Source organism: Drosophila miranda (genome assembly GCF_003369915.1).
Source record: "Drosophila miranda strain MSH22 chromosome Y unlocalized genomic scaffold, D.miranda_PacBio2.1 Contig_Y3_pilon, whole genome shotgun sequence".
Taxonomy (NCBI): Eukaryota; Metazoa; Arthropoda; class Insecta; order Diptera; family Drosophilidae; genus Drosophila; species Drosophila miranda.
This window is the reverse complement of record NW_022881625.1, coordinates 6,253,541-6,265,788: the sequence shown is the minus strand read 5'-3', so window position 1 is coordinate 6,265,788 and position 12,248 is coordinate 6,253,541. Positions and strand designations below refer to the sequence as shown.

At 48.6% G+C, this 12,248-nt stretch overlaps 1 protein-coding gene across 1 annotated transcript in view; it reads right to left on the bottom strand.

Moving 5' to 3' along the window:
* Positions 1-1,797: 1,797 nt before the first annotated feature.
* LOC117194634 (transient receptor potential cation channel protein painless-like) overlaps positions 1,798-12,248 on the bottom strand; it is a gene marked incomplete at its 3' end in the record, with an annotated part of 83,361 nt that continues 72,910 nt past the window's right edge. The window contains exons 4-5 of the mRNA XM_033399153.1: positions 1,940-2,515; positions 1,798-1,872 (exon numbers count right to left, since the gene is read on the bottom strand). Coding sequence (XP_033255044.1) covers positions 1,798-1,872; positions 1,940-2,515 — 651 coding nt within the window. The remainder of the gene's footprint in view (positions 1,873-1,939; positions 2,516-12,248) is intronic.

Here is a 12,248-nt window from a genome sequence, read left to right as displayed (position 1 = left end):
CCGACGGCCCTTCCCCCAGGGTCTCCCCGCTGGAGTCCCTCGGCGCAGTCGTGCTCTCCACAATGCAGCCGGAGCACCGTCAGCGCATGGTGGCCTTGTACCACCTCGTCTTGGAGACCGCTGTGGTCAAGGTCGTGCTGCTGGTGCTGCAACTGCTGTGCTGCGCGGTGTTCTGGCTGGTCGAGAAGACCGTGGGCTTCAACGAAACCGTCGGCTCGAAGCGCCACCGATTGTGGAACAGTAAGTTCAAGCTGCGCACCATCCAGCGCCAGTTGCTGTGGCGCATGGCCAATGCCCGGGGCGACGAGACGCTCGTCTTCTTTGCCGTGCTCATGACCACGCCCTGGCTGTTCTCCCTCAGCCTCCTGGGATTCATCCTCCTGGCGGCGCTCCTGAAGAAGACCGTCGAGCAGCTGGTTTTCCAGATACGCCTGCACCTCGTGCTCTAGGGGCAGCCATCGAGCAGAAAGCAGCAAGCAGTATCCAATCACACACTGACAGAAGACACACGGCCACACGCCCGACACTCCACCCCTCTCCTCAGAGATGTTTGCACTTCCATTTGGGCATCTATTTTCGTTGATGCTGGCATCGCAATACACGGAATCGTCTCTCCGTTTTTGGCCACAATGAAAATAGATACCAAAATATTCGAAATTCAAAGTCAATTCCCACGAGAGAGAGCGAGACAGGCCTTCTTCTTTTGGTTTACGGCTTTTCTTCTGCCTTTGGCATCGCCCACTCCACTCTTTTTATTTTTCTTGCATTAAATTGGCAATAATATGAACTCGCCTTCTCTTTCTGCTTAGTAGTATTCCCCTGTCGCCGATAGCCCGCATCCTCTGCGTTCCAGAATCTGCGGAAGTTTCCAGCGGGGGCTACTGGCGTGCATCAGCCGTCGAGTAGATTGAATGGGAATGCTGCCAGCATATATGTACTGTGTGTGTGTGCCCAACTAACGCAGACAACTGCGTTCTAGAATGAAATATTAATTCATTGGATACGCACACACAGATCCCCCTTCATCGCTCTCTGTTTCCCTCGGAGGGTGGCAGGGTACTGGGTGTCTACGCTGCTCGGCGCTGGCCTGTATCTAATCGCGCCTGCCTTGTTGTGTACCCACTGTGGATGCATATGTACATACAGTTGTTAATCAATGTCCGTTGATTGTCGCATCGTTGCTTGGAAGGGGAATCCCCCTAATATTAAAGCTGGGATCCTATGCCAGAGCAGAACGCAATACTTTTCATATCCCACCTTGGGTTTCCTTAACCAATCCCATTTCTTTCGACAATGACAATGAGGCTTCATCAGCATTCGTTCGCTCACAGTCATTATCATAATGATGATGATAATGATATTAATGTGCATGTGTGTGGTGTGTGACTCTCGTTTAGGACCTGAGCTCAAAAGTGCAATGCACGGCAGAAAAATCAACACGAGCTGATTCAAGGGGTAAAGATATGTATCTTTGGCACAACGAAGTGCCGACACTCTTTCAATTCAAGCTTGTTCACAGCCCAGCGATTCGCAAATGCGGCCAATGAGTATGTGTTGTTAGTATATAACAGCCCATCCGATCCGATCAGGCGATTCATCAGTGAAGATTTTCTCTCCTTTCGCTTTTCTGCCTAGTGGGGTCCCAAGTGTGGAAAAAGCCACGAGGGCGTGAAACTCAAGAAAAGCATGAAGAAAATTACGATTGAACCGGTGACTAGCTCATGGTCTTCCTCGAGCGAACCGACTGCCTTTGTTCAACTGGGACGATGAGGTCTGAGCGTGTTCATCTCGGCCAGTGAGAACTTGCTCGTAGCGGGTCAGCAGATTGGTGCGGACAATGGCGCCGTTCAGTTCCGCCTGGGCATTGATGGCCTGTGGGAAAAGAGAGGGGAGAAAACAGTTGGATAAAGCCGAGGAAGAAAAGGAAATATAAACCCACCTGAGTATCGCTGACAGCCAGTCCATTCAGGAGATTGAACAGCACAATGGTCATGAAGAACACAAAGAGCAGGAAGATCAGGTAAGTGTAGACGCTGTCAAACTTTATGTCACCGGCATCAAATTCTCCCGTGAGCATCACAATCGTCTTGATGAGCGCCTCGATGGGCACGGAGAATGTGTTGAAGTGACCATCATCTTCTCCCTTCTTTGCTGGCTCTGGCGTGCTGTCCTTCGGAGAGGAGGAATCCACCTGGGGCTTGCCAAACAGTATGTAGAAGCACAGACTAAACGTAAGCACAAAGATCGAGTAGAGAGCAAAGCTCTTGATGAAGCTGCTGGAGACGGCGCGCAGCATGAGCATGTGCGTCGAAATTGAGAGTACTGGCAGGGAGCCAACCAGCAAGCAGAACTCCACGGACACCAGCAGAATGGTGAAGACGGCCAGTATGCGCTGCGTCTCCTTGTCGTAGCTTGTTTCCATGCAGGTTAGGATCGACAAGACAATGAGAGCCACCTCCATCAGGTTCGTGATGGACCTGAAGTACAGCAGCGGCGACATGGCAAGCTGTATGACCTCTCGGATCATGAGATACACAATCCCTATCCAAGAGAACAGGCCGAAGAGGGCAGTCAGGTCCGTGTGGTCGCTTTCGTGGAACTTAAGGAGCGTATGCGTGATAATGGGAGTAAAGTAGAAAGTTCAGATAGAAGATCACCGAGAGGCGGTGCGACTTGAGGAAGAGGAAACTCGAGATTAGCGGGTGCTGCAGCAGGTAACGCAGCTCCTTGGAATCGGCGATGTATGCGATTGGAGTCATCTCGTCCTCCAATTGGTGAGGATGGCCAATGCTCCGCTTGTCCGACTGCCCGGGCTCTCGCTGGCGTCTCATCAGATTCTTGTAGTTGATGATGATCTCGAAACTCTGGTCACCGGGCTTCTCCCCGTTGGTGGTGATGCAGGAAACGAAGTGCTCCTCCAGCACTTTCGGGTCCATCTCCTGTATGGGAAGATCTCCGAACGCGCTTCTCGCCCCGATGTACGCTCCCTGCCGTAGAAGCTCCTCTGCCACCTTTGTGTTGCGATACTTGACCGCATAGGAGAGTGGCACCAGGCCAGCCTTGTCCGCCTCATTGATGTCCACACGATCGCTCTCGAGCAGCAGCTGGAAGCAGCGCTGGTGGTCACAGAAGTCGTCGAGCGGCTGCTCACCCAGGCGACTGATAACCGCGTTCAGCAGCTTGGAATGCGATGTCAGCCTCAGCTGAAGATGCTTCAACAGCTTCTCTAGCGCCCTGTGGTTGCCCCAGATTACGGCCACCTCCACGGGGCTGATGTCGCTCAATTTTGAAGGATTATTGTTTGTTCGGAGCAGAACCCAGCCGATTAGCTGCTTGCCAAATAGAACCTAATTCTTGGCCCTCAGCCGCTTATTTTGTTTGTTACTTATGTCTATGTCACTCATTTGTTTGTTAAAGCTCTGCGCATGCTTGCCCTGCTAAACGCTCTCTGCCAGCTCGCTCTTCGCTATCTCCGCTTTGCGTCTGCCTACCGACGTCGGCCGAGCGAAGCTGCGCTTAGCGATCGGAGCGGCAATGTAAAGGGCAGGCAGGCCACACTTGCAATTTGGATGTCACGCATTAAAGAACATATCGTAATTTTATTTCTGCGCCGAGTTTTATTTAATTCGAAATAATTAGTCGGCCGATTGGGGATAAAAAACATTATCTCCACATAAAATTTGGTGACCCCGACGTGATCTCTGAGTTGCAGTGTCAATTAATAATCATTCGCGATCGACATTCGTTAGCCCTAGCAAATTTTCGGCGGTTAAGCACAATTCGGTGCTAAAACACACTTACATACACCTACATACACGCATTGCTGGCTATTAATTTCTCTGTCGCGACAATTCGGTCAGTGCAGTGCGGTAGGCAGTGCAGCGAACTCACTAATACACACAAGCGGAGTACAAAGCGGAATCGGACAGCTCGCACAGCCGCACAGCTAAAGGCATTAGCTGTAATCCCTTTGCTTTCGGTTCCCACGTTTATACGTATACAGGGTGTCTTTTTCGGTCGTGCTGAGTGACTCTTTTAAAACCTCAACATGGCAGCACCTGAGCCTACCAATGTCGCGAACGCAGCAATGCCGAGTGATGTAGATTTCTACAAGCACAAGGCCGAGTCCATCGCGCGCCAACTAAAGGCCATGGATCGCTTTCTCACCAAGGGAGAGCTTGCCGAGTTAGATGAGGCAGAACTTCAAGCTCGCTTAGAGCAGATCGAGCGAATGAATGCGGATTTCGATGCCGCTCAAACGAGCCTTGAAAGGCTGGATTTCCTGCAGTTAGCCCATGATGCCCGGCTGGACTTTTCGAATGTTTATGTCAAGGTTAGGTCCAGGCTGTCGCGGGAGTTGATGGCTGCTCGCACGGTAAATGTTGCCAATTCAACGGCTCGGCATACTCTCGAGGGGAATTTGTCGTTGTTCGCCTATAATAGTATAGGCCGTTCTCGAATGCCCGAGTTGCAGCTTCCGCGATTCGGTGGGAGCTACATGGATTGGCCAGAATTCCACGCGATGTTTTCGACAATGGTGCACAAAGACCATCGTATACCAATCATAGAAAAATTCCAATATCTTCGTGGATGTCTAGATGGTGCTGCGCTGGATACGATTCGTTCCTTGGAACTTTCTGAGGAGAATTACGACAAGGCGTTGAATTTACTAATGTTGCGATTCGATAATAAACTGTTACATTTTCAGGCACACGTCAAGGCTATTTTCGGGCTGCAAGGGGTGGAGAAGGGCTCGGCTATCGGCTTGCGCGCGCTCAGCGATAAAATCAATTCGCACTTGCGTGCACTTCAGACCTTGGCGACCCCGCAGGAGATTTCCGATGGGTTGCTGATCTTCATCATAGGCACGAAATTGGACCACAAGACCAAGGAGAAATGGGAAGAGAACTTGCCGACGTAGGGTTGCCTCGGTGGTCAAGCATGGCCTCATTCTTGGAAGCAAGATGTCGGATGCTGGAAAATTTGGGATCGGCTATGGTAACGATTCCTAGCCAGCAGGTGGGAGAAAGTAAACCTAGCACCCTAATCACCTCCATTAACATGCAAGTATTGGATAACCACGGAACACTACATATCCCGATGCCAGGCATTTATAGATCTCCCTGTTTTTTCTCGATACAAGGAGGTGAAGAAGCGCCATTTATGTCTAAACTGCCTCAACAAAGGCCATTCATTGCAACGCTGCAAGTCAGGGGCATGTAGAAATTGCCAAGCCAAGCATCACACACTGCTCCACATGCAGTCGGGCGCTGACGCTGAGTTGCCGTCGCCGAGCACGGAATCGACCCAGCATGATCCTGCAAGTGCCCTAGTAGCAAGCAAATATATTAGCCCTCCCCCCTCGAGTCAAAAATCTCTGCCTAGCCAAAACGTGCTGCTAGCTACTGCAATCGTATATGTCAGGGGCCGTTTTGGATCGCTTATTCCATGTCGTGCCATTTTAGATTCCGCTTCTCAGGTTAACTTTATAACATCGAGACTCGCCAATCAGCTGCAGTTAGATCCTCACCCGTCTCACGTTAAAATCGCCGGTATTGGAGAGTCAATTCTACCATCCAGCAAGGCTGTGGACATCGTCCTGCAATCTCAAGACGAAAGCTATCGCGGTTTCCTCTCTGCAATTATCACTGCCTCAATCACAGGAATGCAGCCTAACTTCGGCCTAGACGCAAAGGATTGGCCAATGCCAAATAATCTAAAACTGGCTGATCCTAATTTCGCCAAGCCCCAGCGTGTCGATCTGTTGATAGGTGCTGGTTTGTTTTTCGAATTAATGTGCGTTGGACAGATTCGACTGTCAGACCAATTGCCAACATTGCAGAAGACGAAACTTGGCTGGATAGTGTCAGGAAGTATTAAACACTCTGAGAAAGCCCGTGCGGCGCTAGCAGCCGTTGAAGATCCCCCTGTCATCTCCGCTTGCGAGACTAATTTGTGCGATATTGTAAGGCGGTTTTGGGAAGTCGATGGAGATTATTCGCCCTCATCAATTTCGGAGGAAGATGTTCATTGCGAACAGCATTTCGTCACAAACTGCATTCGCCTAGAGTCCGGAGCTTACTCCGTGCGTTTGCCAACCAAATTCAGTCTAGAGGAATTAGGAGAATCGTATCAGCAGGCGCTACGTAGATTTCTCAATTTGGAGAGGAAGCTAGCAAAAAATGCACAGCTTAAGGCAAAATATATGGAGTTTCTCCAGGAGTATCGTGATTTAGGACACATGTCGCCAGCTTCGCGGCAGTCAGACCTCCCGCAGTACTTCTTGCCTCACCATTGCGTCCACAAGCAGGATAGTACAACCACCAAATTACGCGTAGTGTTCGATGGATCTGCCAAAACAGCGTCTGGAGTATCACTGAATGATGCGCTTATGGCTGGAGCCACCATCCAACCTAAAATTCTGATAACTCTGCTTCGTTTCCGCTTTTTTAAAGTCGCCTTGTGTGGCGATATCTGCAAAATGTACCGCTGTGTACGCGTTTCCCATCCCGATACGCACGTGCAGTGCATCCTATGGCGCAATGACCCGAAGGAGGAGATTCAGGTGTTCAAGTTGGAGACTGTTACTTACGGAACCAAACCTGCCGCTTTCTTAGCAATTCGTGCTATGCATCAATTGGCAAATGATGAAGAGTTGCGTTTTCCGCTTGGCGCTGATGTTGTTCGAAGAGATTTCTATGTCGATGATCTCATATCTGGAGGGGACAGCATTGATTCTGTCATCAAGATTCGTCAGCAGGTAAAGGAGCTACTTTCGAAAGGATGTTTTCCCATACGTAAATGGTGTTCCAATGAACCCGCTGCTTTGGAAGGCGTATCGGAGGCGGATCGCGAAAAGTTCCTTACCTTTCATGACGGGACTGAAGTAACCAAGGCGCTTGGTCTAGTTTGGGATCCCACCACGGACAATCTTCTGTTTAGCTTCGCTCACGTCGGAACCGCTGCAGGCCCAATATCGAAGCGTTCGGTCCTGTCTACACTAGCTAGGTTCTACGATCCTCTAGGGCTCATCTCTCCCATCATCACAAAAGCTAAAATATTTATGCAGTCGCTATGGAACGAAAGCCTAAAGTTGAATTGGGACGAAAGCCTGCCCCAGGATCTACATACGACTTGGATTGAGCTGACTTCGCAGTTGTCGATGGTTAAAAACTTTAAGTTTCCACGTTACGTGCTTCGGCAGCAAGCCAGATTAGAAATGCACGCGTTTTGTGATGCGAGCCAAGCAGCATATGGCGCCTGTGTATACATGCGTTCGGAAGCTCTTGGCATTGTGCAAAGTCATCTCTTATGCTCTAAATCCAGAGTCGCGCCCTTGAAAAGTATGACTATCCCCAAGCTTAAGCTGTCCGCTGCCCTCGTATTAGCCGAACTAGTGTCCACCATAGTTAAGGGATTATCAGCTCCATGCCAAATACATTGCTGGTCGGATTCGTCCATAGCCCTTGCCTGGATTCGAGAATCACCATTGAATTTTAATATATTTGTTTCTAATCGAGTTCAGCGGATTCAGGAGCTCACCGCTGGAATGACTTGGCATCACGTGCCCACAAAGTTGAATCCTGCCGACATCATATCACGTGGAGCCACGCCCGCTGAACTAATGGATAGCAGCCTTTGGATCTCTGGACCACCATTCTTGCGTCTTGAGAGCTCAGAGTGGCCTGCAGGCTTGCAATTGCCGACCGATGTACCAGAACGTCGTCATGCAGCATTGGTTGTTTCAAACGAAAGGGATGTATCGTACGATTGCAAATTTCAAAACTCATTCGGATCCATTCAGCGCGTCTTTGCTTACATATATCGATTCTACATTCTCAAGGACAAAGGCATAGCGCGGTCGAAGGGTCAACTTACCGTAATCGACATCAAAAATGGTACGCATTTGCTCATAAGGGCAATACAGCAGCAACAATTTTCGGAAGAGATAAGGGCCCTCTCCAGAAAACAGGCCCTACCCCCAAAAAGCACGATGGCCTCACTGAATCCATTTCTGGATAGCTTTGGATTGCTGCGTGTTGGAGGCCGCCTCCAAAATGCCGAATTGGACTACGACGCGAAGCACCCGATCCTGCTTCCTAAGGGACATCCTGTCACTGTCTCTATTATTATCTTCTTTCACGAAAGGTTTCTCCACGCAGGAGCTCAAGGATTGCTCGGACTGCTTCGGCAAAAATTCTGGTCTATTGGTGGACGCAAATATGTTGCGGGAATCATTCGCAAATGTGTTAGATGCTTTCGTTTGAAGCCAGTGCTGAGGGAACATATCATGGGAAACTTGCCTGCGGATCGCGTAAGGACTAATCCAGCATTCCACACAACGGGCGTTGATTTTTATCACAAGTCGAAAGTCAGAAGCAGGCCGCCTATCAAATGTTACATCGCTGTCTTCGTATGCTTTAGCACCAAAGCAACTCATTTGGAAGTCGTTCGGGATCTATCTACAGAATCCTTTCTGGCAGCATTAAGGCGTTTTATAAGTCTACGTCCCAAACCTCGAATCATCTGGTCAGACAACGCTACAAATTTTGTAGGAGCAAAAAATGAGCTTTTGGAGCTTCGGCAAATGTTCCTCAGCGATCCTCATACGTCGGCTGTGTCACATCTCTGCGTTTCTAGTGGAATCGACTTGAAATTCATCCCCCCTCGCTCACCTCATTTTGGGGGTTTGTGGGAGGCGGCTGTTAAAGCAGCTAAATATCATTTTCATCGCATCGTCGGGACCTACATTTTTACTCTTGATGAAATTCAGACCTTGGCTTGTGAAATCTCTGCTTTGTTCAATTCCCGTCCGCTTTATGCAATTACAGAAAGTCCCGATGATCTAGATGTGCTCACGCCAAACCACTTTCTCAATGGAGCCCCGAAAGCTGCATTCGACGAGCCAGATGTGGCGCATCTCCGGGTCAACCTACTTAGTCGATGGCAGCGGCTGTGTCAAATGAAGCAGGCGTTTTGGAGAAAATGGAGCACGGCGTATCTTTCGATTCTTCAGGAGCGGAGCAAGTGGCGGTCAGCGTCTCCAAACATCAAGCTAGGAGCGCTCGTCATGATCAAGGAGGAAACGCTGCCACCATTAAGGTGGCCGCTTGGCCGCATTGAGAGCGTCATCCCAGGAAAAGATGGAACCATCAGAGTAGCCGTCATCCGCACTCAAAAAGGCCTTTTCAAGAGGGCCGTTGGAAAAATAGCGGTTCTGCCCCTTCAGGATGGATCTGTTGAAAGCCTTTGCCTTCCAACGGGGGGTGAATGTTCGGAGCAGAACCCAGCCGATTAGCTGCTTGCCAAATAGCACCTAATTCTTGGCCCTCAGCCGCTTATTTTGTTTGTTACTTATGTCTATGTCACTCATTTGTTTGTTAAAGCTCTGCGCATGCTTGCCCTGCTAAACGCTCTCTGCCAGCTCGCTCTTCGCTATCTCCGCTTTGCGTCTGCCTACCGACGTCGGCCGAGCGAAGCTGCGCTTAGCGATCGGAGCGGCAATGTAAAGGGCAGGTAGGCCACACTTGCAATTTGGATGTCACGCATTAATCGTAATTTTATTTCTGCGCCGAGTTTTATTTAATTCGAAATAATTAGTCGGCCGATTGGGGATAAAAAACATTATCTCCACAATGTTGATGCCCGTCTCGAGGATGGCCTCAAAGGCTCGCTGCTTGCCCGCTTGATACTCTCCGCCAGCAGGGACTGATACTCCTCCTGGTTGGCATTGCATTGGTTGTCTGCGTTTCCGCTGACGTTCTGGTGGTACTCCGCGAACTGTTGCTCGAACTGGTTCTCGTCTCCGTCCCGCAGCGTGCGGAGGAGTCGCTCGCAGTCGATCTCTGCTCCGGCCTCGCGCAGCTCCGGCAACGGCAGTTCCGGATACTGATCCCTCAGCATCTGGCGTACCTGCCCGATCCGATAGCTGTCAATGTCCAACTGTGGTTGTTTCAGGAAAAGTCGGATCAGCTCCAGCTTAGTGCCTGCCTCAATCTTTCTATTCTTCAGCACATGGTGGAGGGGCGTCAACTCTCCCTGATCCACCAAATTCGGAGAGGCTCCGTACTCGAGCAGCAGCTGAATGCAGGAGCCCACCTGAGAGGCATTCGATCGTCCTGGCGATTGGCCTGGGCACCGCTGTCCAGGGCAGTGTGGAATTGCCGTATGTCCCGATTAGCGAGGGCTGCGCTCAACTGGCCCTGCGGATCGATGAAACCGCAGTTGTTAGAGCTCATTCTGCTGTCTGCAAAGAGTCAAGTGAGAATGGGGAGGATGAGCTATGTCTATGTGGGCTTTCGTTAATCTTATCCAACCCACGCTGCGTATGAGTAACTTCTAATGCCGTTTCTATGAAAATGATGCCAGAACCCGCATTGTTAGAGCTCTGCTCTGGTCAATGGAGGGAGGTCTGACCCAACAGACGGTTTCTGTACAGACCTTGAAATGGCCGAAACAAAAGCATGAGAGTGGAGAGCAGGAGAGAAGTACTCAGGGAGTGGCTTTATTGTTCAAAGTGATCTACAAATTTGAATCAAGTTTGGTGTTCGATCTCGCTCGCCTTTTGGTATATCAAAATTTAACGATCATAAAGAATAATCATAAAATAATCGACACATCAATATCAATTAGCAATCAATTGGTTACGCTTTATGCTTTGAATACTGTTCCGAATGGAGCTTTAGATAAAGCCCTGGGCAGTGCTGAAATCTTGCGATTTATAGGCGGCTCTTTTCGTAAATTTCAAGGCGGCTTCTTCTGTGGGATCTGATCCCTCCAGCCGTCAGCTCAACGTCTTCTCCGCTCTGTTGTGTTCTGTGCTGTTCTGTTCCGTTCTGTCTGCTGTCTGCTTTGATGCTTGAAATGTGTGAGAAATCGGCTAATCACACATGAGACCTGGCTAATTTGAATATTCCCCCACTGATTGCTTATCAATAGCCTACGAATTGGGAATCAGGAAGGTAGCTCTTTTGTAGGTAGCTCTTCGGCTAATGTTGCTTTAGTATGCAAACAAATTGAGGATTGTAAATGACGCCCCTGGGGTCAAAATTTGTCGTTGATAAGATAAACAGAATCGCACAATCACCTTCCTTAATTGGCCCTTTATTTGATATTTTCTTGAATCCCATCTTAACCTCTTCCCCATTCTGGTATTTGTTTTTCCACCTGAGTACGAGTATTTGCCCAAGCAATTGACAAACAACTTCATTGTTTGTCCAAGCTGTAGCTCGACCCAAAGTCTTACTAAGACATCGGTTGACAGAATGGCGTAATATCACAATAATTAACAACTTCATTGTTTGTCCAAGCTGAAGCTCGACCCAAAGTTTTACTAAGACATCGGTTGACAGAATGGCGTAATATCACAATAATTAACAGAAAACTTAACAGCAAACGATTTCAAAAGTGAGCAACTCCTCTCTCAGTCGCATCTGACCCTAGCAATTAAGAGCAAACACAAATTGCCCTTAAACTCTTAAACATTTGCTTCATCTACGGAAACCAGTCGAAATCACAGAGTATACGGAGTCTGGAGTGGAATTTTATTCCCCCTTCTCTTGGAGCTCACATATGTATATACTATAACACTGGTAAAAAAAAAAGTACTCGTATCATTCTGGAATTTGAGAATAAAGTGTGTCACAAAGGAAAGGGAGTCCAACGACATTATTACTAGTTTTAAAAGAAAATTAATAATGAGATTATCTTCATTCGCGATTCGAAAACTGTTTCGACTTCTCATTTTTTCTTTGAGTGAATTTATATTTATAAACCTTTCAGCCCTGTTCTTCTTTCTGTCTGTGGGAACATCGGGAATTTGGAGACTGAGAGAGCTGGAGCCTAGGAAATTGCCCAACAAAATTGGCTCTGAGTTGCACACCGAATCCTCTACTAAAGTTCTTTGTGTTGGTGCAGCTGCAAAAGTGAAATCAGCAAATGACAACACTTCGGAAAGAGTAAGTAGAAGGGGGACAGACGTGATTAATGTAAAGTTTTTAACGCGATAAACTGAATATGTATATGTCCAGCTGCACAGGATCAGCCGCGTTTCTCCGATCGTCTGTCAATAATTTATACTATATACGTACTGTCTTACACTGCTATAACATTCTCACATGATATTTTACCATACCCTTCCCGAAAACGTGATGTGATCAGATCGAGAGACCCTCTAGCTGCGTGGGAGGCGGAGAGCAGAGTTAACACTAAACTAAATTGCTTGTCCATAAAGTCTGTTTTTTGGCAAA